This window comes from Pleurodeles waltl, chromosome 11, assembly GCF_031143425.1.
Source record: "Pleurodeles waltl isolate 20211129_DDA chromosome 11, aPleWal1.hap1.20221129, whole genome shotgun sequence".
NCBI classification, from domain to species: domain Eukaryota; kingdom Metazoa; phylum Chordata; class Amphibia; order Caudata; family Salamandridae; genus Pleurodeles; species Pleurodeles waltl.
Genome location: NC_090450.1, coordinates 527656880 through 527679642, shown reverse-complemented (window position 1 = coordinate 527679642; position 22763 = coordinate 527656880). Strand labels below are relative to the sequence as shown.

Here is a 22763-nt window from a genome sequence, read left to right as displayed (position 1 = left end):
ATACTGGTTTGAATAACTTAGTTAGTTCAAAAATAGGTAATGAATTAATTTGGAAGAGTAACCGACCGGTAGTTTTTCCACTATGTTCATGATACTGTTTATTTCTGTGACACTGAATTTTATCACTGTCGGTCAGAAGAAGGTCAGATAGACTGACATGCGTCACTCAGGGCAGGTGTTTGTGTTTTTGACATTTCATGCAATAAAACATTGACATACCATTGCTTCCAGAGAGCTGGCAGCATATATAGCCATACAACACAGTGACAGTCGCCACTGCGTAGTCATAGTTAGGACCAGGTTTCTATAGGAGACGGATTTTTTGGTTTGCTAATAACTTTGGCTCTATTTGACAAATCTTCATGAAACTTTACAAAAAAATTGAGTTCATCCACCTCAGCTCCTTTCTGAAAAGTTTCAGGGTGATCCCTCAAGCGGGAACTGAGAGGGAGGGGTAAGTCCCAAACACATTATCTCTATTTAATTTCCCATTGGACGTTTAGACAAAGCTACAGCCAAAACGGCTGAATGTAATTATACCAAATGTGGCAGAAAGCTACATTTTTACTGAGAGATCAGGCTTTGTGTGAATTGGAGTAAACCTATTTGGTAGTTTTTGAGAAATTGAAGTTCTGGCAGATCAAATGATGCTGTCTCACATCAATAAATATGTTTGGCAGCTATTTTAGGACTGCCCTGCTTTTCTGAAGATTTTTTTTTTTTAAAGCAAAGGAGGGTAGGGATACCCTGATTCCTTAGGCCTTGTGGGGGGGGGGGGGGGGGTGAGACCAGTGTTGTTGCCCTCCCCGAGGGCCGAAATGTAGAAAAATAATTGTTACTGCAGATTTTTTTTTTTCATTAAATCCCCCTTGTGTGGATCAGTGCCCAAGGTGGTCTGCACATTCTTTATTTTTTCCATGTTAGAGGAAGGTGCCTTGCATGTGCCCCCCTCATACAGTCACATATTGGAGCTTAGGACCCCATCCCTGGATGTCAGGAGCGGGGGGTGGTGCTGTGCCCTCACACACCTCCAGTGACTGTATGGACCCCCAGCTCCCTGTGCCAGTGTCCGGGGGAAGCGGATCACAGTAGATAAATCCTGCCTGTGAGCAAACAGCAGTGCTGGCTAAGCAGCACGGAATCGTCTCTCAGATTTGCCTCGGTGTAAACAAGGCCTCTGGTTGCCCCGGATACGACCAGGGTACACTCAATTAAAAAGTAATAATAAAAAACAAGCAGCACTAAGCCGTATTCACTTAGAGCAGTGGGAGATGCCCGCTGCTCTAATATTCACTGCTCTGGCGAGGGAGTGCCCCATAATGCTCTGCCAGGGCGTCTTGGGCCATTTCCCACTCCTTGTGATGCCCCAAAGAGAGGCAGGGGCACCACCAAGGTACTGCTGATGTGTTGGGGCTGCAGAAGGAACAGCTGAACCCTAGATATTAAACAAAAACACCCCTATGTCTTCTGAGTCATTGAATTCATGACCCCAGGAGAGTGTTTCTATTATTTTCAAAACACTCCAGAACTTGTGATTTTGCTCTGCAGCATAGGAAGACTTAAAAGACTTAAGCATGTTTATGGTTGTTCTAAATAAAAAACCTTTATTTTAAATAGTGTCATGACAATTATTATTATTACGTATTGTAGTGTGTGTACTGATAAGAGATATATTGGACTATTGTAGTGACTTTTTGACGAAGCCAGTAGGTCTGCTTTACATAGTTTGATGTGCCAAACCCCTTATGAGGCCAATATGCTTGTCTTCTGTATTTTGGTTTTCTGATCTTATGACAAAGCCAATACAATGACAACCCTTTATATTGTTACATTACAGTAAAAAATTATTCAGAAATTAACTGAAATTGTTTTAGTGATAATATAGTTAGGGATAGGAATAAGATCTTACTTTTTTTTTAAAACACACACACAGAAATTTCCTGAAAAAAAAACAAGGTTACAGTGACGTTATTGCGGGGTATGGTTATAATAGCTTACATTACATTCAAAAATACCAGAGAAGTTAACTGAAAAAAATGAAGGTTAAAGTGATGTCGTAGTTAGGTGTTAAGTGTCAGTTAAAACACTGCATTTTAAACTCAGAAGAACGCTGAAATTCACCAGTGATAGTCAGCTGAAGAAACTATAGGTTATGCCCTTGCTATGCACTGCTTATTACCTTTCATATTACATCATTTTTTACATGTTCCATGACATTATTGACAATATAGGTGCGACATCTGAAATTACATCATTGATGACAACACTGTGCAAGCCAAAGGTGCGAGTTAAAGTTACTTGAGTGAAATATAACTGGGTAAATTCGTGGTTTTTGAGTATAAAATGTAACCCTTGAACTGTCAATTTCTTATGCACTTTTGGGATTAGGTTAAAACAAAAAGCAATTTTTGGGTGGTCATTTCTCAAGTACAGATATTCATCTTGGTTCCTTAAACTGGCAATATGCCATTCCAACAAATGCATGTTATACTTTATCCTGCCATCGCTTTGTTTGGGATCCTAACATAAGTGTCTTCTTTACTCTTCCTTAAACATATCCAAGAGCAATGGGACAAAATGTTCTCCTTTGTCAAGTTTCTTATTACACAGTTGGATCTACTTTTTAGTATGCGTATAACATCATTTTACTGTTTTTGTGTTTTTGGGAATCTCTTCTTTTTGTTCCCTGTACCGATATTATTATTATTTATTTATGGATTTGTAAAGCGCAAACTTTCATTTGACAGGTGTCTTGGTGGAGTACACAGCAGCCGGTACCACCCCCTCCCAGATTGCTAATTTCTTCTGTTACTAGATCCGAGTAAATATCTATGGCACCCCTTTGTATAGCTGGTCAGACGTTTGAGGTCGGTTTCAAATTAGGGGTGGCTACTTCATATACATTCAGTTTAATTGTTTTGATTAGTTCAACTTCTGTTACTTCTTCTGGGATGCCTAAAATTTCATTTTTCATTTCCTGTAATCCATATGATTGAAGCCAGACACTTTTAAAGTGCTCCTTATAATCATTACCTTATTTGTTTTAGCTGGTTAAATTCTAAACTGTAGAATTTCTTTAACGTCAATTTTCATATAAACTTAAAGATTTGAACTCTGTCTGGCTCTAATTGAACGATTTCTCAAGACAGTATAACAATCCAAGAGACAATACTTGTTCCTTCTCAGGTGTTAGTATAGTGTCTGAAAGATTTATGATATTAATTGGATTTATTTTTACTTCTTTTGTCTCCAGTTTAGTTTTATAGTTGTATGTTCTCATTTTACTGAACATTCTCCTCCGATTCCTCCTCCTTTTGGGTTCACTTGTATCTCCGCTCATGGTCTCAAGTTTAAACATCCATCCAATCTTAAAAAATATAGTTAATCATTCACAGATGATTCAGAGGGTGTAGACATTCAATCTACACACACACACACACACACACACACACACAAGTTTAATCATCCATCCAATCTTAAAAAATATAGTTAATCATTCACAGATGATTCAGAGGGTGTAGACATTCAATCTACACACACACACACACACACACACACACACACACAGACACACACACACCCCCACACCCCCACACCCCCCCCCCCCCCTTTGCTCATCATTCTTATCTGAGTTGATGCCTAATCTAGTGCACATTACATTTTCAGTCAAAGGTGTCCATGACTCAGTGTAGGTTAGTGATTTGCCAGATACATAAGTTAAGCTTTATTTTAAAATCAATGATAAAGCAAGCAAATAAATGTCTGCACTGGTCACACTGCAGTCCACATATAGCGCTTTCATTTGTACCAGGAATTAAAAACATTTAGGACAGCCAGGCTACATTTTAATACAATACACTTGTTTTCAGTATATTGAATTGTTTAGCCCTTTAAAGTAACATCAATCTTGTTTTTTCCCAAACACAAACATTTGAGTTTAAAGCCACCACTACAAGAGTATTGAAACTATATCCTAATCCGCTTCATCAGGTGGAAAAACGTGTAATTAAAATGCCGTTATTGAGTGAAGAAATATCTGATTTATTGATGTAATGCAATATCTTTATACCTTAAGCAAGGGCCTAACAATGAACGATAAGCACTATGAAATATTCATTGAAATAGGACAGAGAGCTATTTAAAGTAATGCCAGTAGGTCTGTGTTGATGACTGGTTTGATGCCTTAACCCAACAAAACAAATAGACCACATAAAAGGTATGCATAGGAGACCTGAGTAGCTGCAAGGATATTCAATAAGCGGTGTTATTACCACACATGATGGCACTCAGTTATCAAACTTAGAAGTGTGACATGCTGAGTCTGCCCTGAGGGGAATTAAAACGTGCTGCCCTGATGTTGCTGACCCAACAAGTTATTTTATGGACCTCAGTAAGTAATGTGAATATGTGCAAAATGTAAAGATCAAAAATTATAGGACAATGATATAACAGCACAGCCAAATGGCTCAATTGGTTAAATCTTCTGCTTACATCAGTTGTGGTCTGGGGTCGCGAATTCTGCCAAAATGGTCAATATGGATACTTTTGGATCTGGGGTCATACTTACTGCTGCTTAAAAAATTTTTTTTAGGGTACTCTCTCTAGCATTTAATGATTTCAAGAGTAATGCCTTCAGAATTGTCTTTCAAACCCATAACTTGTAGCCATTTTATTAGGACAATGTGGTGTCAGATACATTGTCCACTATTGTTCAAAAATTTTATGGGCAGGGTTTGGGAGAAGCTCCAATCCCCCTTTGGAAGAGTTGGGCTTGCATACTTTGCTTGTCCACTTTCTGAAAGCCAGATAAGCTGTTTACTCCTCACCTCTTCAAATATGCCTGCATCCAGTGGCTGCTTCTGCCTGCTAACACTGTTGTACTAATGTTGCCCCAAAGAATGATGTACAGATCGTTATGTACTGTCTTTTTCAGAGAAGCTTTCTTGAAATTTGTGTGCATGGGTTAGGGGCTGTTGTCATGAATTGTTTCCCACTTCATTTGTGAATACGGACACCCAAAGTAAGGGAACACTACTTTAGGGCTACCCAAGAAAGAAACAACCACTCGGCCAGAAGTTTTGTCCCACACCCTCCACTTTTGAAATCCTACAACTGCACATTGCAAGGAACCCCATGCCTAACAGACTTCTTAGAAAGTGTCTAGATAATCTGGGCGCATGCACGCATACTTCATACTCGGCCATTTACACAAAGAACTAGCCTGCCCTATTTCAAACAAACCATCTTGCTAACTTTTCTGAAACAACCCATCCAAATCACTGGCAACTGCAGACCCATCACTAAACGCTAACAAAAATCCTAGAGAAATCCATAACTGTCCGGTTACAAATGCACCTTAATAGCAAGGCTCTCCTTGACCCAGAACAGTCTGACCATTAGGCTGTCCCTGGAGGATTTGTAACACTTGAAATGGCACCCTCATGGTAGTTGATAGAGATGCTTGTCTCAATCTGTGTACAGCAGCTCTTCCCCCGTTAGAAGTAGCTGGAGGGCCAGACACCTCTTTTTTCGGTTCTCTTATTCTTTGGCCAACTACTCACATCTGCTCTGACCGGGACCCTTTCTTTGTGGCTTCTGACAAGTCTCGTAAAGACTCCCAAGGATATCTGTTGTTTTCTACTTTCTGCAGCATCTTGCGTCGTGCAGTGTTTACAATCCGCATTAACCATGATTTTTTTTTTAGAAAAACAAACATAATAGTCCTCAATTAAAGTTTTAGCGCTCATTGACATGCAAGGCTGCATACCATCCTCAAACCAATATGCTGTGTTCTCAGAGCCCAAATAACATAATTGTTCTCTGCATCCCTTTCTCTGATGCTTAATTTCCTTCATGTCCCACGTTGATAAACTGGTGGTAGGGGGATCCACATAAAACCCTTGACTTTTCTACACAAATTCTGGTCCTTGGCCTGCGAAAACACCTATCTTTGTCCCAAGTATTTTAAGTACACTACAGTCAGACTTGAACCTGGGAAGGAGCCTGTGGGCCAATCACTCCACCCTAAGAGTAGTTTATTACCTTGCCATGAACACTGATATTGCTTTCAAGACCCTGTGCCTTACCCTCAAATAGTTCCTTGAAAAAGATCCCATATATAGCATAGGGCTAGCAGTTGTGGTTAAAGCATCTCTTTGAGGTTACATGGGCACCTTTAGGTAACCTCTTATTGTAGCATTCCTTCCTTCTCTGTAGTGCTAGGAGGCATATATGGCCTTTGCCCTGTACTTCCTCAAAGACTGACTTTTCCTCAGTGGAACTAAAGTCAAAAATCCAACTGTCGGTTCCAGAGCTAAAACATTCATGAGACCGCCGATTGTATGTGAATTTGTTCTTAAACAGTGGAGCAGTTGGAAAAATTGTTTTATTTTTGTATTTATGAAACTGGTGAGGCGTAAAATGAATTGGCAGAAAAAACACTCATTTTGACTAACTTCAATAAAATTATCCTCTTTCTTGCTACGGTTGGATCATGATTTAATGACGCTCCACTTAGCTGGAGCTAAATTCACCATCCAGCTCCCTTCAGCAGTTGAAACATCAAGGAACCTTAGGGCCTCATTAGGAGTTTGGCGGTCCCACCGGGGTCCGCCAAACTCATGGGGAGGACGCCACCGCCATGGTAGCCCCCAGCACAACCTTACCGCCAGCCTTTCCAATGCAGGGTTCCCGCCATGGAAAGGCTGGCATTAAGGGGAATTGTAATCAGCCAGGTGCTGCTGAGTTTAGCGCCCCCTCCCCCCCCCCCCCGGCTGATTACAACTCCAATCGCCGTCACCAAATCAGGAACTGTGTTCCCGGGGGGGACCGTGGTCCCCTGGTTGGTCCACCTGCCAGGGTCATAATGTGGCTGTTAGACCGCCACAGTTGTGGTGGTCCGACTGTCACAGCGAGTGTGGCGGCCCTTGGACCGCCACACTTGTAATGAGGCCCTTAGTATTTAGCAGCCACTAACAAAACAATTCAACCTGCCCAGTTGAAAAAACCTTTGCATGAGGAGGCAGCTGTCTGCAATTTAGGGTCCTTGAAATAATCCATGGAAATTACTGGTGGGTACAGACCCAATACTTAAGACAAAATGAATCCAGTGTACCACAAACCTCTGTACTTGAGATCACAATCCGTGCGACCTGATCACTCACACAGCCAAAAATTCACACATGGAGGCCCTTGCCTTAAAAGATGAGATATCCAAAACGACCCTAAAGAGGTGAGAAAATAAATTAATCTGCCCTTGTCTAAAGGGCTTGTCCCTAACTATGTCGCCAACTTTTCTATCTTGGTTCAAAGATGATGGAAAGGCACATGTGCTAGAAGACTATAGAGGCATTTGGGTGACAAGTTCCTCCTTTCCAAATAAACCAGCTCTGGTTAACCACGCTGATTTTGTGTAACATGGAAAAGGATGTTTTGGGAGGAGGTGGGTTTTAAGTTGTGAAGAGCTTATTGCCTCTCGCCATGATCAGTCTTTTTGATGGCACTGTGTACATACCTCCAAATCTGGCATGCAAAGCGCAGCCCTGAAACATCAACAATGTGCTCACTTGAATCCATTCATGTAGTCCATGGAGCTTTTGTAGCTATAAAAAGTAACCAATCTGAAGTTACTACTACCCGTCAGGTCTAGAGTTAACGTTTTTATGGCTGTTTGCAGCCTCTTTTATTTTCTATATAGAATGAGAAGGCAACTAGAAGAGCACACTCTTAGGGTCTTTTACATTACTGTGAAAATTTAGAAATATAGGAAAACAATTGATGCTCAGCATTAAAAGTAATCCCTGGATGATTTAAAGCAATCCTTCCCTATGAATGGGGGTTTGAATAAATACAACTTTTGAAATGCTCTTCATGTCACTCCCTTTTAGTACCCATCAGATGAGGATACATTTGTGTATCATTTGGCAGTAAGTTAACCAATAATTTTTACGATTTGAGCTCACAAGCAGTTCTTTCTTGCAACGTGTGGATAAGGGCACATGGACGCTGCATTTTATTTTATTGTAATTTAATGCACTGTGTGCAATATCTAATAGGCTTTAGAATACCAACTGTTCTGTTCATGTTACAGGTATACTCTGAACGTATTGTCAGATCTTGGGGAAGGTGAAAAGGTTAATGATGAAGTTATTATAAAGTGGGTCAACCAGACTCTCGCAAACGCAAAGAAGTCCACCTCCATCTCTAGCTTTAAGGTAAGTGGGACCCATAGGGTTTGTTTTTAGTCATCACTGAGGTGGGTCTAACTTACTTTGACAAAAGACACGGTTGAAGAGCATAATCCTCATAAGTATAATGTGAATGGTGTTGATTTGGATATATGGTTTGATGATTACCCAAATTACCAATTATAAAAAACAATGGATGGACTACTAAATGATTTCCCATAGCCCTGTCACTGGATCCTGTATTCAAAGAGTAAAAAGAAGTAAAATGTGTGTACAATTGCGGAAACATCCCAAATTATAAAATTACTGGTGGGGAAGGGATTTGGTTTGAATAAATGGCTGTCTCACATCTGTATCTACTGAGACCCATTTAGGAAGATGAAAGGAGGTCCCAATAGTAGTAGAAAGAATACAGAGCAAACTAGGTAACCAGTAGACAAAAAAGTGGTCATTTGAAGGAAAAGCTTCTCAAAGAATACAAAAATGAGCACCAGAAGTAGAAAAGTGCCACAAAAGTTGAAAATAAAAATACTGGAGGAGCCAAGAAGGTGACACCTCCAGTCCTCACCATAAGACAAGTGGATTGTTGGGAGGAAGGAGGAAGGAGGAAAAAGAGAAACAGAACACCATTTCCAATAGAAAATCAGGTCAGGTTCGCCAAATCCACTATAAGTGGGAAAACGATAAGCTGACATTCATCAGTACAACAGAAAATTGAGCCAAGATGGTCTGAGCATTACCTATGGAGTAGAAAGCTGGAATAAACAAGTTTAGAGGTGTAGCGCTGAGTGAGATCACACTCATAAATACCAGTAATGTGTGTCTCTGTTGACATTTGATGTCTTTTGTGATTCATGCCATACTTTTCTCTAATGATAGACATCCGAGGTCTGAAACAGAAGCCATGTACTGCTCTAGTCCAAACTGCTGGCCAGTTCACCACCATTGCCACACCAAACAAAATAAGAGGCAGAAGCGTGCTTCAGCTTCCAAGTTTGGTCAGTATGAAGACTTGGCAGTAGTGCTGCCATAATATGTGTAGCCAGACTAGGTAAAAGGATCATTCTGAATTCTCTATAGTTTCATCAGCCTGATGCTTTTATAGCAGGAGGAAAACTTAAGCCCTTATTTAAAGTTTCGAGGGAACTGAAAATCCTCAATTTTCTTGAGGAAACTAAGGTCCATATTTATCATAGGTCTGTATTGCCCTTGCGCCAAGGGCTACACCAAACATAGAATGATATTTACCGAGCCACTCAAGGCCACCCTGAATGGCTAGGTAAAGGTGGAGTAATACAAGGCAGCACAAGTCCCTGCCTTGAGTTATGGTGCCCCAGGGAGGCATTACATGAGTGGAGTGTGGGTGTTTCTACTCATCCACCCAGGTATTTTGGCACATGCCAACATTTATCATTATTGGTAGACCTGGGAATGCATCGAAATTCTACATGTAACAGGAGAAAACGTTATTTCTCTTTGTTTTTCCTCTTTCTACATGTGCCTCATTCTGCAGCACACACAGAAAAAGGGAAGTGACCCTGAGGATTGTTTTGTGCAGGAAGGTATCCTTTCCAGCCCCAAAACAGTCCTGCCTACAACACAGGCACCCTTGCACCATAGAGTAAGGGTGCCTGTGTTCGTGCTATGCAGCACATTGTGCGCCATTGCCGGCACAGAGCAGGAATGCACCATATAACGTTAAATATGTTGCATTCCTGTCCTCTCCCTATCACGGAAGGCAGAAGGTGGTGTGCTGCACTGTTGCACTGAATATTTGATAAATACGTCCCTAAATACAGAGGTCAATACACCAGCTGAATTTCCTCCATAGTACTATCTCCATGGTTGAGAAGATATAGCTGGTGGATTGTACTCAGTTTTTGGAGTTTTCTACAGAAATTGGCAGATTTTCTGTTCACTTAAAATTCCAAATAAGGTACTTTGTCATATAGAAGCCCAGGAGATATTTAGGTGTAGCCAAAGTAGGAGTTAATGCCTCAGTGTTACTACTTGATACCTATGGAGCTTAGCAACACTGGTAATTTAACCTATATCACTGTTAATGTTTTTAACATAGTCATGTATTTATCATGCCTTGCTTTTAATGTTTTTAAAGCAAATGTGCATTTACCTTCTTGCTAGCTTGGAGTCTGCTTCTAAAAAGGCCTGACTTATGCCCGAAGCCAATGTTGTGCAGCATCACCTGTGGTGTTAAAGGGAGGGCCAATAGGATGTGTGATATCTTCATTTCCCCCTGTAATTTTGTTCATTGGTTGAAATTCTTATGTTGTGTTGAACTATAAAATGCAGCTGATGCTGTTGAAAAGAAGGGTATATAAATTTGGTGGCAAAGGAAATGCCATAAATGCATAAAGTAAGGTAAAGAAATCTGAATTAGTGTGTACTTATTGGATTTACAAGGCACGAGTCTCGCTCCAAAGAATTGGAGCTCAGTTCAGGAGATTTTTACAATACAAGTGGGTGCAGGAGGATATGAGGGGTATGAAAGGGGAGATAGGGGTATTTCCTACGTCCAGATGGGGATTAGCTGGCAGGTATGATGAAGGGTTTATTGTTCCCACCCTTTGTTACATTTGATAGCACTGAGATACACAATTTTTCTCAAAATATTAAACAGGTTAGTCCGCATTTGTCAGTGAGTAAAAATTCAATACTTACTGATTTATTCATTTATTTTATAAAAGAAAATGAAGGAGATTTGGGCTAGATTACTTCTTGCACACAACAGTGTCAGTCTATAGCTTATGCCACTCTTCCAGAATCGTATGGTTTGTAGTTCTCAAGTAAATTATCCATTTGGAAAGTCATTAAGCACCAAACTATGCTCATTTAGGGTAAATATAGACCAGTGGCCAACATACTGTAGACACAGAAACTGAAAGCAATAGCCATTTGTTATGTTACATGTATACAAACTTGGGCTCTCATTTCGAGTTTGGCGGGTGGAAAAGGCCACCTGCCAAACTCCTGTGGTCAGTTCACCACCAGTGCAGTGACCTTCCCGCAGCCCCTATAACGAGTTTCCCGCTAGGTCAGCGGGAAACAGCCCACAACATTGACGCCAGCTCGTAATCAAGCCGGCAGCAATGTTGCGGTGCATTGGGTGCAATAGCACCTGCCGTAGTTTTCACTGTCTGCCAAGCAGACAGTGTAAACTGTGACCGGGCTGTCAATCGGGGCCCCTGCACTGACCATGCCAAGTGCATGGGCAGTGCAAATGCCCCCATGGTGCTCCGGGCACCCCGTCTCCGCCAGCTTTTACATGGTGATGCAACCGCCATGTAAAAGCCAGCAGAGAGGGGACTCATAATCCCCAGGGCAGTACTGTCCTGGAGGATTGAGACCGCTGGCACAGCCAGGCCGTCGGCTGGCAAAAAAGTGGTGGTGTCAACGGTCCTACCATGGCGCTTTTGCCACGGTCATAATGTGGAGGCCGGATCGCCGCATGGGAGGGGTCCAACCGCCACCACGTGTCTGGCGGTCCGAGGACCACCAGACTCGTAATGAGGGCCTTGGTGACACCATGCCACTACAGTGGCCTCTACAACAACAAGGTTATGGATGGAATGCTTGAATTATTCTCAGCCAGTGGCAGTTGATTGTGGCTGGATGCCAGTCCATCATTTTTCACTCACCATGCCACCTCAGTTTGCCAGTGGTTCAGCAAATTGCAAATCAGTCTTGACCCTGCTCCAAAGAGAACACTCTAAACTGAACTGCCAGCCCAGTTCCTCCCTGAACTGGAACACAAGCAACCAAGGACCGGTTTGCGCTGATTAGGGCTCATCAGCCAGACATACCTTGGGTCCAGTGGCACAGTGAGCAAGGGACTCTCGTCTGGGCATACCTGTTGCAACAACAACAAGGTGATGGAGGGAATGCTTGAATTAATCTCAGCCACTAACAATCTAATGGGGCTCTGCCACTGATGACCAAAAAATTGCTTTAAGCTACTGTGTCAGCATTACAGTCCTTTGGCATCTCCTTAATTGACAGTTGTGTTCAATTTGTTGTAGTGATGGCAGAAGGAAGTTTTAGAAGGGAAGGACCCAATGCAGATCAAGAACAGCCAACTCTGCTTAAGCGTAATTGAGAAAACTTGTTCTGAGTGTGAAAGCTATGGATACATACAAGACAACAACATGATTTTAACGCTCCTGTGTAACTGAAAAGCTATTTAAAGTGTAATGTTTCTCTGACAATGGATTCTCAAACGTTTTTCTCAAAGTCCAGTTATGTGGACATAGAGAGAAAAGGCTCAAGTATACAGCATGTACTGTGGCTTCAAACAGGGCCTTACAGGAGTGATGTGTCCCTTTACTAGTGTAGTTAGTTTGATGTAGAGTTTTAAATACATGGACTCTTTGTAGCATCTACGAAACACTGGTTGGTGATGGCAGAGGCCGCCCCCGAAGGGGGCATCAGGGGCCAACGCTTTGACAGCCGCCGGGGTCCCAGAAATTGCCGGTTCAAGCCGCCTCAGCGGCTAACCAACAAAGGGCATCCTTCATCCCCCTCAGGGGATATGATTGATATAATTTTATCCAAAAATTATTTTTTACATAATAACAAATGGTTTCAACAGACACAAGGAACCGCGATGGGTTCCAAATTTGCCCCTTCGTATGCCTGTCTTTTTATGGGCTGGTTTGAAAAAATACATGCCTGGGGCAGACATGCCTCCCCCTGGACTGAATTTATTGTCTTTTGGGGGAGGTATATTGATGATATTATCTTGATTTGGAATGGATCTATCGAGCAACTTACTCTGTATCATGCTTTTCTTAATGATAATCCTTTTAATGTTAGACTCAGTCTTCACTACAGTAAGGATAGTATTGAATTCTTGGACATAAGATTCTTTATTCACAATAATTCCATACAGAGTGTTCTGTACAGGAAATCTACGTCTTGTAACAGTTTGTTACATGCTACGAGTGCACATCCGCCTTCTACCATTAACAATATTCCTTTTGGTGAGATGATACGTATGCGTAGAAATTGCAGTACTGATGATCTATTCTCTGAACAAGTTGGACTGGTTAAACAAAGATTCATAAATAGAGGTTATAATAACCAGATTCTCTGCACTGCAGAACGACGTATTATGAACACATCAAGAAAGGACACGTTGGTGTCACAATCTAAAGGCAAAAAGAATCTCGACAATGAACGCTTGTCTTTTGTAACTAGATACACGGTCCTTAGTCAGGGCATTTATAGAATACTCAAACGCCACTGGTACTTACTTACTGGTATACAAGGACTTAAAGGGTATCTTTCTGATGTTCCTCGAATAACCTATCGAAGAGGCAAGACTCTGAGAAATTTTCTTTGTCCTAGTTATGTGTCAATACCAAATGTATCCACTTGGTTGTCCACTAAACCTTCAGGTTTCTATACATGCCATGAATGTAATGTTTGTAATTTTGGTTTGGACAAAATTAGCACTTTTTGTTACAACAACACAGGGGTTTTTACTATTAAGAACTTCATCAATTGTAATACCAAATTTGTAATTTACATTTTAAAATGTACATGTAACAAAATCTATGTGGGTAGCACTAAAAGATTGCTTAAACACCGAATACAGGAACATATACGTGCCATCAAAAATAATGATACTAGATATCCATTATCATTACATATGTCATCTGTACATCAACATGATAACGTTATTTCATTTCATGGGATTGACTATATTCCACCGAACCCTAGGGGGGGGCAACAGAGAATTACAGTTACGTAAAAAAGAAGCGGCATGGATCTGTCGTCTGCGTACAGTTGAATTGGGACACAATACTGATCATGAATTTCATCATTATTTATAAAGTTTTCTGTTGTACAATATATTCATTTGTAGTTAATATATCAAAAAAATTCTTCACAATTTTTTGTGAAATTTTTTGTGGGATTGTATTAATATGTTGTACTTATATTTTGCTGTTTTCATTTGTAACATATTTTCTGTTTTCATATATTCATTGTATTTCTATTGACTTGAATCGATGTAAAATGTTGATTACATTTCTAATATTTATGTAGTATTTGGTTTATCATATCATTAGTACTATTTGACCAGATTCACATATTTGGGGCTTCTTGGTATATTTCTTCTATATCTACTTTTAATTTAATTTAACTTAATTTAATTTGATTATTATTTTTATTGATGTTTATTTTTTGATTTTATTTTTATCTTTATTTTTTAATATTGAGTGGGTTCATTATTTCAATTTTCCTTTTGTTGCACTTTTTTCTGCACACTCTTCTTTTCACTCTTCACTTCTCCCTTTTCTTCTTCACACTTCTCTCTCTTTCTAATGGTTCACGTTCATTTCAATATGGCCGCCGTATAATCTCTCTAATTTATTCACTTTTTGTAGTAGTCCTTCTTTCTTGTCCATACTTCCTGCCTCACACAGCGTTTGTTAAATGCTCGGCGTTTCTTGCCGGCTTCGCTTGTTGATTCGGACACGCCACCTTCTTTTTGATGGCCGGCTACGCTACCGGGCCCGTCTTTTTGCCGTCTTCGATAAATCCGGCCAGTTACACTCTGTAGCGCATGGATACGCGCATATCCCAGGTCAGACGCGTTTTGTGCTCCGTTCTGGTATATATTTGGCTATTTTTACATCTTTTATTTTAATTCACTTCTATTGACGTTTGCCCACTCTGTTCTCTCACTATTTTGAAATATGTATTATTCCCCTCCCTTCTTCAATTTCAGCATACTGAAAACCCATTTATGGTTATATTCTGCACATAATTGATTATTGATTCTCCTTCGGAATTTTTTCGGTATGTGCTCCCACATTACTATTACTTTTTCGTCTTTCTTCTCGTTTTTTGTGCATCTTCTCGTTTATTCACATCTCTTTTTTATTGAGTACAATCTATATCACATTTTTATCACTTTTTTTCACTTTTCATCACCTGTTATTGGTTTAGGGATTTTCTAATAGTTTCAACACCCCCTTTTTTCTACATCACTTACAGTATTTTGTTATTGAGCACTTGTCTTGCCTTTGTTCTTTCCATATTATTCTTTTTCCCTTGCCGGTCTCACTCGCCGTTTTCGTTTTAGTGGTTGACTTATTATCAACACTACGGTTTAATTGCAGAAAATCTTTATCATGTTCAAGTCTGTTTCATTTGCACACGTAATTGGTGGTCTCTGATTTACACTTTGTACAAAAAAAAAATTGATAGTGTTGTACATACTTGTTTTGTGAAATATTAGGAACACTGATGTGTTGTTATCATTTTCTTTATGGTCATATGTTATTTTTACAGCCCTGAAGAAGCCCAATTGTATTGGGCGAAACGCGTTGGCTGTTGGAACATTGATTTACATAAATTTATTCTGGCCTCAAGCATTTTGGACCAAATAAACCTGTTGGAAGAAATCTGTGAAAATTTGCGTTATTATATGCTTTATAATATGGAACCATGTGTAATCAATTATTTGTGACTCTGTCATTGATTATTGAATTGTGGTGCACAACCCCCTTTTGGTATTGGTGTTTCACCTTGTTGGTTCTTTGTGCAGTAGGAACTCTGTTGGAAGTGCACACTTGATTTTTCTTTATATATTTTTGTTCATGGACATTGCGACTAATTGGTAATTTTTAGGGATTGATGCGTCTTCTCTCTGGGCTTACTGCACTTTGTTTTGATTAAGGTAAAGTGTAATGTTTCTCTAACAATGGATTCTCAAACGTTTTTCTCAAAGTCCAGTTATGTGGACATAGAGAGAAAAGGCTCAAGTATACAGCATGTACTGTGGCTTCAAACAGGGCCTTACAGGAGTGATGTGTCCCTTTACTAGTGTAGTTAGTTTGATGTAGAGTTTTAAATACATGGACTCTTTGTAGCATCTACGAAACACTGGTTGGTGATGGCAGAGGCCGCCCCCGAAGGGGGCATCAGGGGCCAACGCATTGACAGCCGCCGGGGTCCCAGAAATTGCCGGTTCAAGCCGCCTCAGCGGCTAACCAACAAAGGGCATCCTTCATCCCCCTCAGGGGGGTAGAGGGGGAAGCGCGCCAAGGTTGGCGCAAGGACATCAGGACATTGAGGGCCCAACAAGAACAAAGGAATCTTTAAAATCCCCCTGTGAGGGGTGGGGGCGGAAACACTGCCGCACCCTCAGCTTGGAAGGCAGATTAAAAGGTTTCTGCTGCCCATGCCCGGTAGCATAACCAAGGGCAGCCCAGCCCACTAACAGTTGTAAGCTTGGGCAGGGGAAAATTGTCCCAAATAAAACTAATTGCAACAGCCTCTAATGAGGCCGGGATAACGTAGCCCAGCCCCAAGGAACCGGGAGGCCTAAGTTAACCGGAGCTGAATAGTTGGTGTACGATATCACAGAAGAAGGCAAAGGTTAGGAGACCTCCGCCATGGTGGCAAAGACAGCACATTCAGGCTGCTTCTTTAAAGATTAAAGGTGGCTGGTAGGCTGTCGGAAAGGAAGGTGTCGCAAAATCAGTGATCCTTGGGGGGCCTGATGGCCGCAACACTGAGGTGCTCTGGTGAGAACCTGAAAGATAACCGAGGGAGGCACCAAAAAGCTGAGAAGGACAAACCCCAAGGAACAAAACGGGGGAGCCACCTGGGGACTTAAGCCCCGCAGGCAGCGTGGCGGTAAAAGGGGCATGTTGGTTGGTAAAGGAGGCACACCGGTGGGCCGTAGAAAGGCTACATACCTTGGAATGCTTTACGGCAGGGTAAGTAAGCAGATGGGGGGGGTAAGTTGTGCACAGCACTCGCGGCCCAGACCCACATGTTGGCAGGGCACAAAACGGACAGACAAGGTAGCGAGTTGAGCCTAACAGCACTAAGAGGCTACCCCTCACGATCAGAGAAAGAACCAACAAAACTGGATGACCCCAAAAGCAGCATGGAGGATGGCCTCAACAACAATAGGTGTCAAGAATTATGACAAGCAAATGACAAGGACTTGAATGATTTATAGCAGAGATGATGTCATGCAGCAAAGTTATGATCCTGGCAAAATGATTTATGTATGACCTATCAACTGTGATTTATGATCTGTCTCCGAATTACGATCATGACGAAAGCAATGTGTAGCACTCAGAATGATTTTTGACATTGTATTAATTTTTTATGGCCCTGTCATCTTGATTTATGACTGAACACCATGTGTTATGAGATCAAAGGTTGTGTCGCCCACAGCAAAATGCAAACACACACGGCTGTTGTGAGTTTTTCATAAACGTATATCAGGAATTACATTAATTGAAGTGGGCCAAGAGCAGGGGTTAATGGCTGTGAAGGGTCGACTGAAGATAGCCTCCTGCTGGAATGATTTTGATGCACGCGCTGTACGGGACATGCTTTCTTTAGTTCTATTGCAATACATTTCAGTGCCAACACACTAATGATTTGGCACTCCTACATAGTATTTAATGCCTATACCCCTGAGCTTTTATTGATAAAATGTTTTTCCAGGGCTCTACCCGCAACGCCTGTTGGTTCATGTTTTATTTATTTTTTCATTTTTTTATGTATTCTTTTTATCTGGTGCAAATATATGCGGTTGGCTTTTTGATCACTGACTGGGGAGAACGTTACTCGCATACTTGTCTTCAATGTGCAAACAACCGAGCCTGTAGGTCATTGTCGAACACCAAACAGCTACTTTAGTGCTGCAGTGATTCCAGGACAATATTCTAAAAGGTGGCTCCCTGTGCTGCAAGGGCCTAGCAGCCTCCCATGGCTTTTTGAACTTGTACTCCTTCAGACGGACCCTGGGGGGCGAACGTGCTCATGGTACGTATGGTTCAAAACGTGGTTTTAGCTTAAAAGGTAACATTTGTAATGAAGTCCAAATATTGATAAGCTTGAAACAGAAATAAATCTAATTTGCTAGGCGCAGAATGAAAAAATTAGAATGTAGCCATCTTATTTTACTTTAGAGAAGAGTTTTTTAATTAACGTTTGGTAGTAACAATAATGAAAATGGTGCTCTTTTTTGTTTTAGGACAAGTCCATAAGCACCAGTTTACCGGTGCTGGATTTAATAGATGCCATTGCCCCAAAAGCAATTCACCAAGAAATGGTCAAAAGAGAAAACCTGTCTGATCTGGACAAGCTGAACAATGCTAAGTAAGTATGTAAAAAGATGGGCTGGTTGGTATTTATAACCCGCGTCTGTAGAACAGTAGTAGCTGATTGGAAGGCTGCATTAAAGCTCATAGTATATTTGCTGGACATGAGGCAGTTTGGTCCTGATGTATTATATAAAAACAAACATTTTAAAAAGCAACCTTTTTTAACCTATATTTACATTTTTGGCCATCCAACATGAGAACATTAATATGCTCATATACATACAATTAAATCATTTTCAGCTCTGTTGACAGCAATACAGAAATGTACAGAGAAGTTGTTCTTATGTGGGAAGTAGCACCATGCCTCATTCCTGTACATACAGTGCTCCAGTCTTCGCCTTCTCATAGTGCAGTTGTTGGTGGCCTGCACTTCCCCTGCCCTCTCGCAATATTTTTTTGCAGTAGGTGCTTAATCAAACCAGCAGCCAATTCTAAAATATATCATATCTCAAGAGAAGCTTGCCATTACCACAAAACCCATATTTCAACTGTAGACGTTAGAGACATTTCCGTTAAATTAGCAAGTGGTGTGTGGTGTTACCGACATACCACTTGGTAAATTGTAGACATTTTTAGAAGGCATCCCACACGTGCAGCCATGCCCAGTGGAACGCTGACACTGGCTGGGGGGAGTGGGAGTATATTCTTCACCGAACGCAAGGACTAGAGGCGAGCGGCCTTCCCCTCTGTGAATGTGAGTCTACATGACCAAGACTCCACCTCTGGTGAACCCCGTTTCCAGGTGCAACAATAGTAAAGCAAGTATGCTGCCCTAATAGACCGAGAAACACCACCCAGCACGTTAGGGAGGCTAGATACGCAGGCACTAACAATGTACACCTATCTCAGAAGTTTATTTGCAGTGCTCATATATGCTGGTAAAAAGTCTGCCACGGCAAGCGGGCACTGGTGGATTTTCCACTAGAGTTTGGTCCTAAAGGGGCTTCTTCTAAAGTAAATATAAATCATTTGGTGGAAAAAATTGTAGTGCACATTTTCACTGATTGTATGAAGGAAGTAAATCACTGCCACATTGGTGAAATTAAAAATCTAAATGAGGCCTTGCATATTTGGATATGAAAGCTGGATCCATGCTGTGGGAGAGTGCTTTATATTCGGCTTAAGAGGCTTGTGGTTATTTGGATTCAGACAGGCAGCCAACATTTCCCACAGTTAAGATTATATGCCCCCATGTATAATCATCAGAATGCATGGCCACGGGACTCTGAAGTCACCACGTCAAGGCCCCAGTTACAAGTGCCTTATTACATTCTGATATTTGCGGTTTAAGAAAATGGATTATTATTTTGGTGGGCAGTCGTCGACGTCAAGGAATAACAACTCTAACCCACCTCAAATAATATCCCACTTTCTTACATGTGGTAGCTAATGTAACAACACATATTGGAATCATGTGTATTGTGGTCACTGCCAGATCTGTGCTGTTTTCCTCAGGTAGATTTTGACAGGTCAAACCTGCCAATATTTAATGCAGGGAAATACCTGGTAAATTTCAAAATATGCTGAATTTGGTGCGAAAAGCATCAACTCCCTATGTAATTTTCTTTTTTTGTGGGGAAATTCGGAATAGAATGCATTTACTGCACCCAATAAATACCTCAACCTGGGTAATGTTGCCTAGTGGAGAAGTGTGGCTCAATGGTTAGAGCGGCAGACCCTGAAGCAGAGATCTGGCTCAAGACCAGGGTTCAAGTCCCGCTTCGGCAGGTCTTGGGCCCAATTCCCCTTGACCAGATAATTCTTGCCTCGGTGCCTAATCTAATTCATGGGTCCCACTCTCCAACTCTGGGCAATAGCTTGCTTAATCTCCACAACGGCCCCAACAGCGCTTGGATGCCTGGCTTCACTCTGGGGGTGCTCAGGAGTGGGCGCCTCACAGGGAAAAGCCAGGAGGGGTTCCATAGCAGTATGAGTACAGCACCTTGAGACCCTAACGGGTGAGTAGTGCGCTATACAAGTGCTAATTTACATTTACAATTTACATTTTATTGGTCTTCATTAAATACCTAAGTCTGTTGTGGGCACTTGTAGTAAGACCATATCTATACTTTACAGAGGAATGAAATGGCCCTTTAACCCTGATTTAGTAGGAACAATGCGGAACCTTGTCCACAAAGTAAAAAGACTGAGCAGAATGTACACGTTCTGACATACTTTAGATACCAAATGATTTGCAAGAAATTTGATTCAAAATAAAAGCTTCTGAATGGTCTTAAGTGATCTTGTTGTTACCGCCACTTAATCATATGCACTTGTAAAGCAAAATCTTAGTTGGCGGTAGACTCTCCTGAAGCAAAACCAGCCACGGCTCATATAGGCAGATATGGGTTTTGCACTTGTAGTTTTTCTACTGATCTCGGCACGGCTGGTTGGAGCTTCAAACGTAAAGTGAAGGTGAAGGAAAGGTAAATGTTACCAAGAGAAACCCTGTGTTTTTGTAAGGATATCACGTTTCTTCCCTGTTCCCTTTCATTTGCTCTGCCTCAGAATTCAAAATGATTTACTTATTTAGAAGTTTTCTATAGCTCTGTGTTGCCCTGCAGTTACTTTAAAGCACTTTGAATTTAAAAATGTCCAGGATAATGATGTAGCAGGCTACTGATATCCCTGACTCGCTAACAACACTTTAGTGGTCTACTCAAAGGCTGGGCTGAAAATCTCAATTTTTAAGAGTTTAAGTGTAGATAGATGGGTTTTGTCCACAAGGTCAGTTTCAAAGCTTAGGGCCTTGGACTCCTAGGGATCTGCCTGTGTTTAGGCTTTTGAAGGTTTGTTGCAAGATCAGGTGTAATGTAGCTTACCAGAGATTCCGAGTTGCCCATTATTGAGAACAAACATTGAAAGACTTTGAAACAGAAGAGGACCTTATAGGCAAGGTAGTTTGCCCTTTCCCTACCTGTGTTAAAATTACAATTGTAACCTGGTCTCTAGCTCCACAAGACAGTGATAAAAAGTAACTCTTCTCTGTACAACCGACATTTCAATCTGGAATTCTCCAAAAGGGAGCTGACGCACTTGTCTACAGCACAAAACAATATGGCCGGCATTCAAGATGTCCGCCACTACGAAACTTGCTATCTGTACTGTGTACATGGGCATCGTCTCCAGGGCATGAAATGTTAACTAAATAAATGCAATTGCATACTTTCACAATTCGATGAGGTGGGGCCAGGAGAATGGGAAGCAAAAAGCATCAGACTGTTTTTGTGGAAAACTTCACAGTATTGTTTGATAAATGCTCAAGTCGCCTTTATTTATTTGTTCTCTTTCTTAGATACGCCATTTCGATTGCTCGCAAGATCGGGGCACGGATATACGCCCTGCCTGATGACCTGGTGGAAGTAAAGCCCAAGATGGTGATGACCGTGTTTGCCTGTCTGATGGGAAAAGGACTGAACAAAATAAAATAACGAAGCTGCTGTAAAGCATCGCTCTCCTGCCGTGGTGAACAGGCAGAGCGCATCACTGTTTACAGAAATCTGAACTATACTAGCTAAACCAAGGAGAAAACCCTTTTGCACGCTCAAATTGCTCTGTAATTCTTAATTCGACTGAAACGTGTTCTTCTTTAGTGCTCAGGTTTGGTTCAAACTGTGTGTGCTGATGTTGGTGGCTTTGCTCTCAGTTTTGGGACTCCTGGCTAAAACTCGGATTGTACATTGCTGATCCTGTACTGCGCTTTTAGACACCTGAAAGCAGATACACGTTGGTTTCTCGAACACCTCGAAATCATTTCTGTTTGAACTCCTCCAGAACCTATACAGAAGCCTTATTTCTACGCTCTGTGCGAACCAGGCCACAGAAACAACTGTTATTTCCAGCACGTCATCGTTTATATGGTTATTTCTTGTAAACGCTATAAACTCTTTTGTTGTTGATATTTCAGCCAGCTAGGTTTTACAAAATGCACCCATGGTGAATGGAGTGCCACGGGGCACTCTTCGGGACACCGTGCGTCTGCACATCAGTGTGAATCTGCTTAAAACTATTAAAGCACAACGTGAACATCAAAACTGAATGTTTTTTTTGTCCTAGCATTAGCATATCCTGTGTGGGACCGGATCTTTGTCTGATCACGTGAGGCTGCAGGATACGTGCCTGTCCAGTGTCCTAGCAATGACGCCCTTTACTCTTTCAAGGACCCTCATAGTCCTGGCCCCACGTGCCTTTGCACCTGCTGCATTATTGATAGCTAAAGCCGCACCTGTCCATCTCCTACATACAGTTACAATGATATCAACGGCTAATTTACCACAGCTTATGCTACATTAGCTTGCAGTCTGTATTTACTCTGTTGCCACTCAGTTCCATAACAACGTAGATGCTTAGGAAAAACAACATTGATATTATTCTTAAACTTTCATTAGGGTTAGTTTAGAGATGCAGGTAGTGCCATATT

The 22763-nt window shown here is 41.3% G+C and overlaps 1 protein-coding gene across 3 annotated transcripts in view; it reads left to right on the top strand.

Moving 5' to 3' along the window:
• Positions 1-22373, top strand: part of PLS1 (plastin 1) — a 455585-nt gene extending 433212 nt beyond the window's left edge. For 2 of the 3 annotated variants that reach the window (XM_069213919.1, XM_069213916.1), the window contains exons 14-16: positions 8090-8213; positions 18214-18338; positions 21639-21907. In XM_069213919.1, coding sequence (XP_069070020.1) covers positions 8090-8213; positions 18214-18338; positions 21639-21774 — 385 coding nt within the window. In that variant the 3' untranslated portion in view covers positions 21775-21907. Of the gene's footprint in view, positions 1-8089; positions 8214-18213; positions 18339-21638 lie in introns of all 3 variants that reach the window. The other variant, XM_069213917.1, reaches the window with a different exon arrangement.
• The last annotated feature ends 390 nt before the right edge of the window (positions 22374-22763 follow it).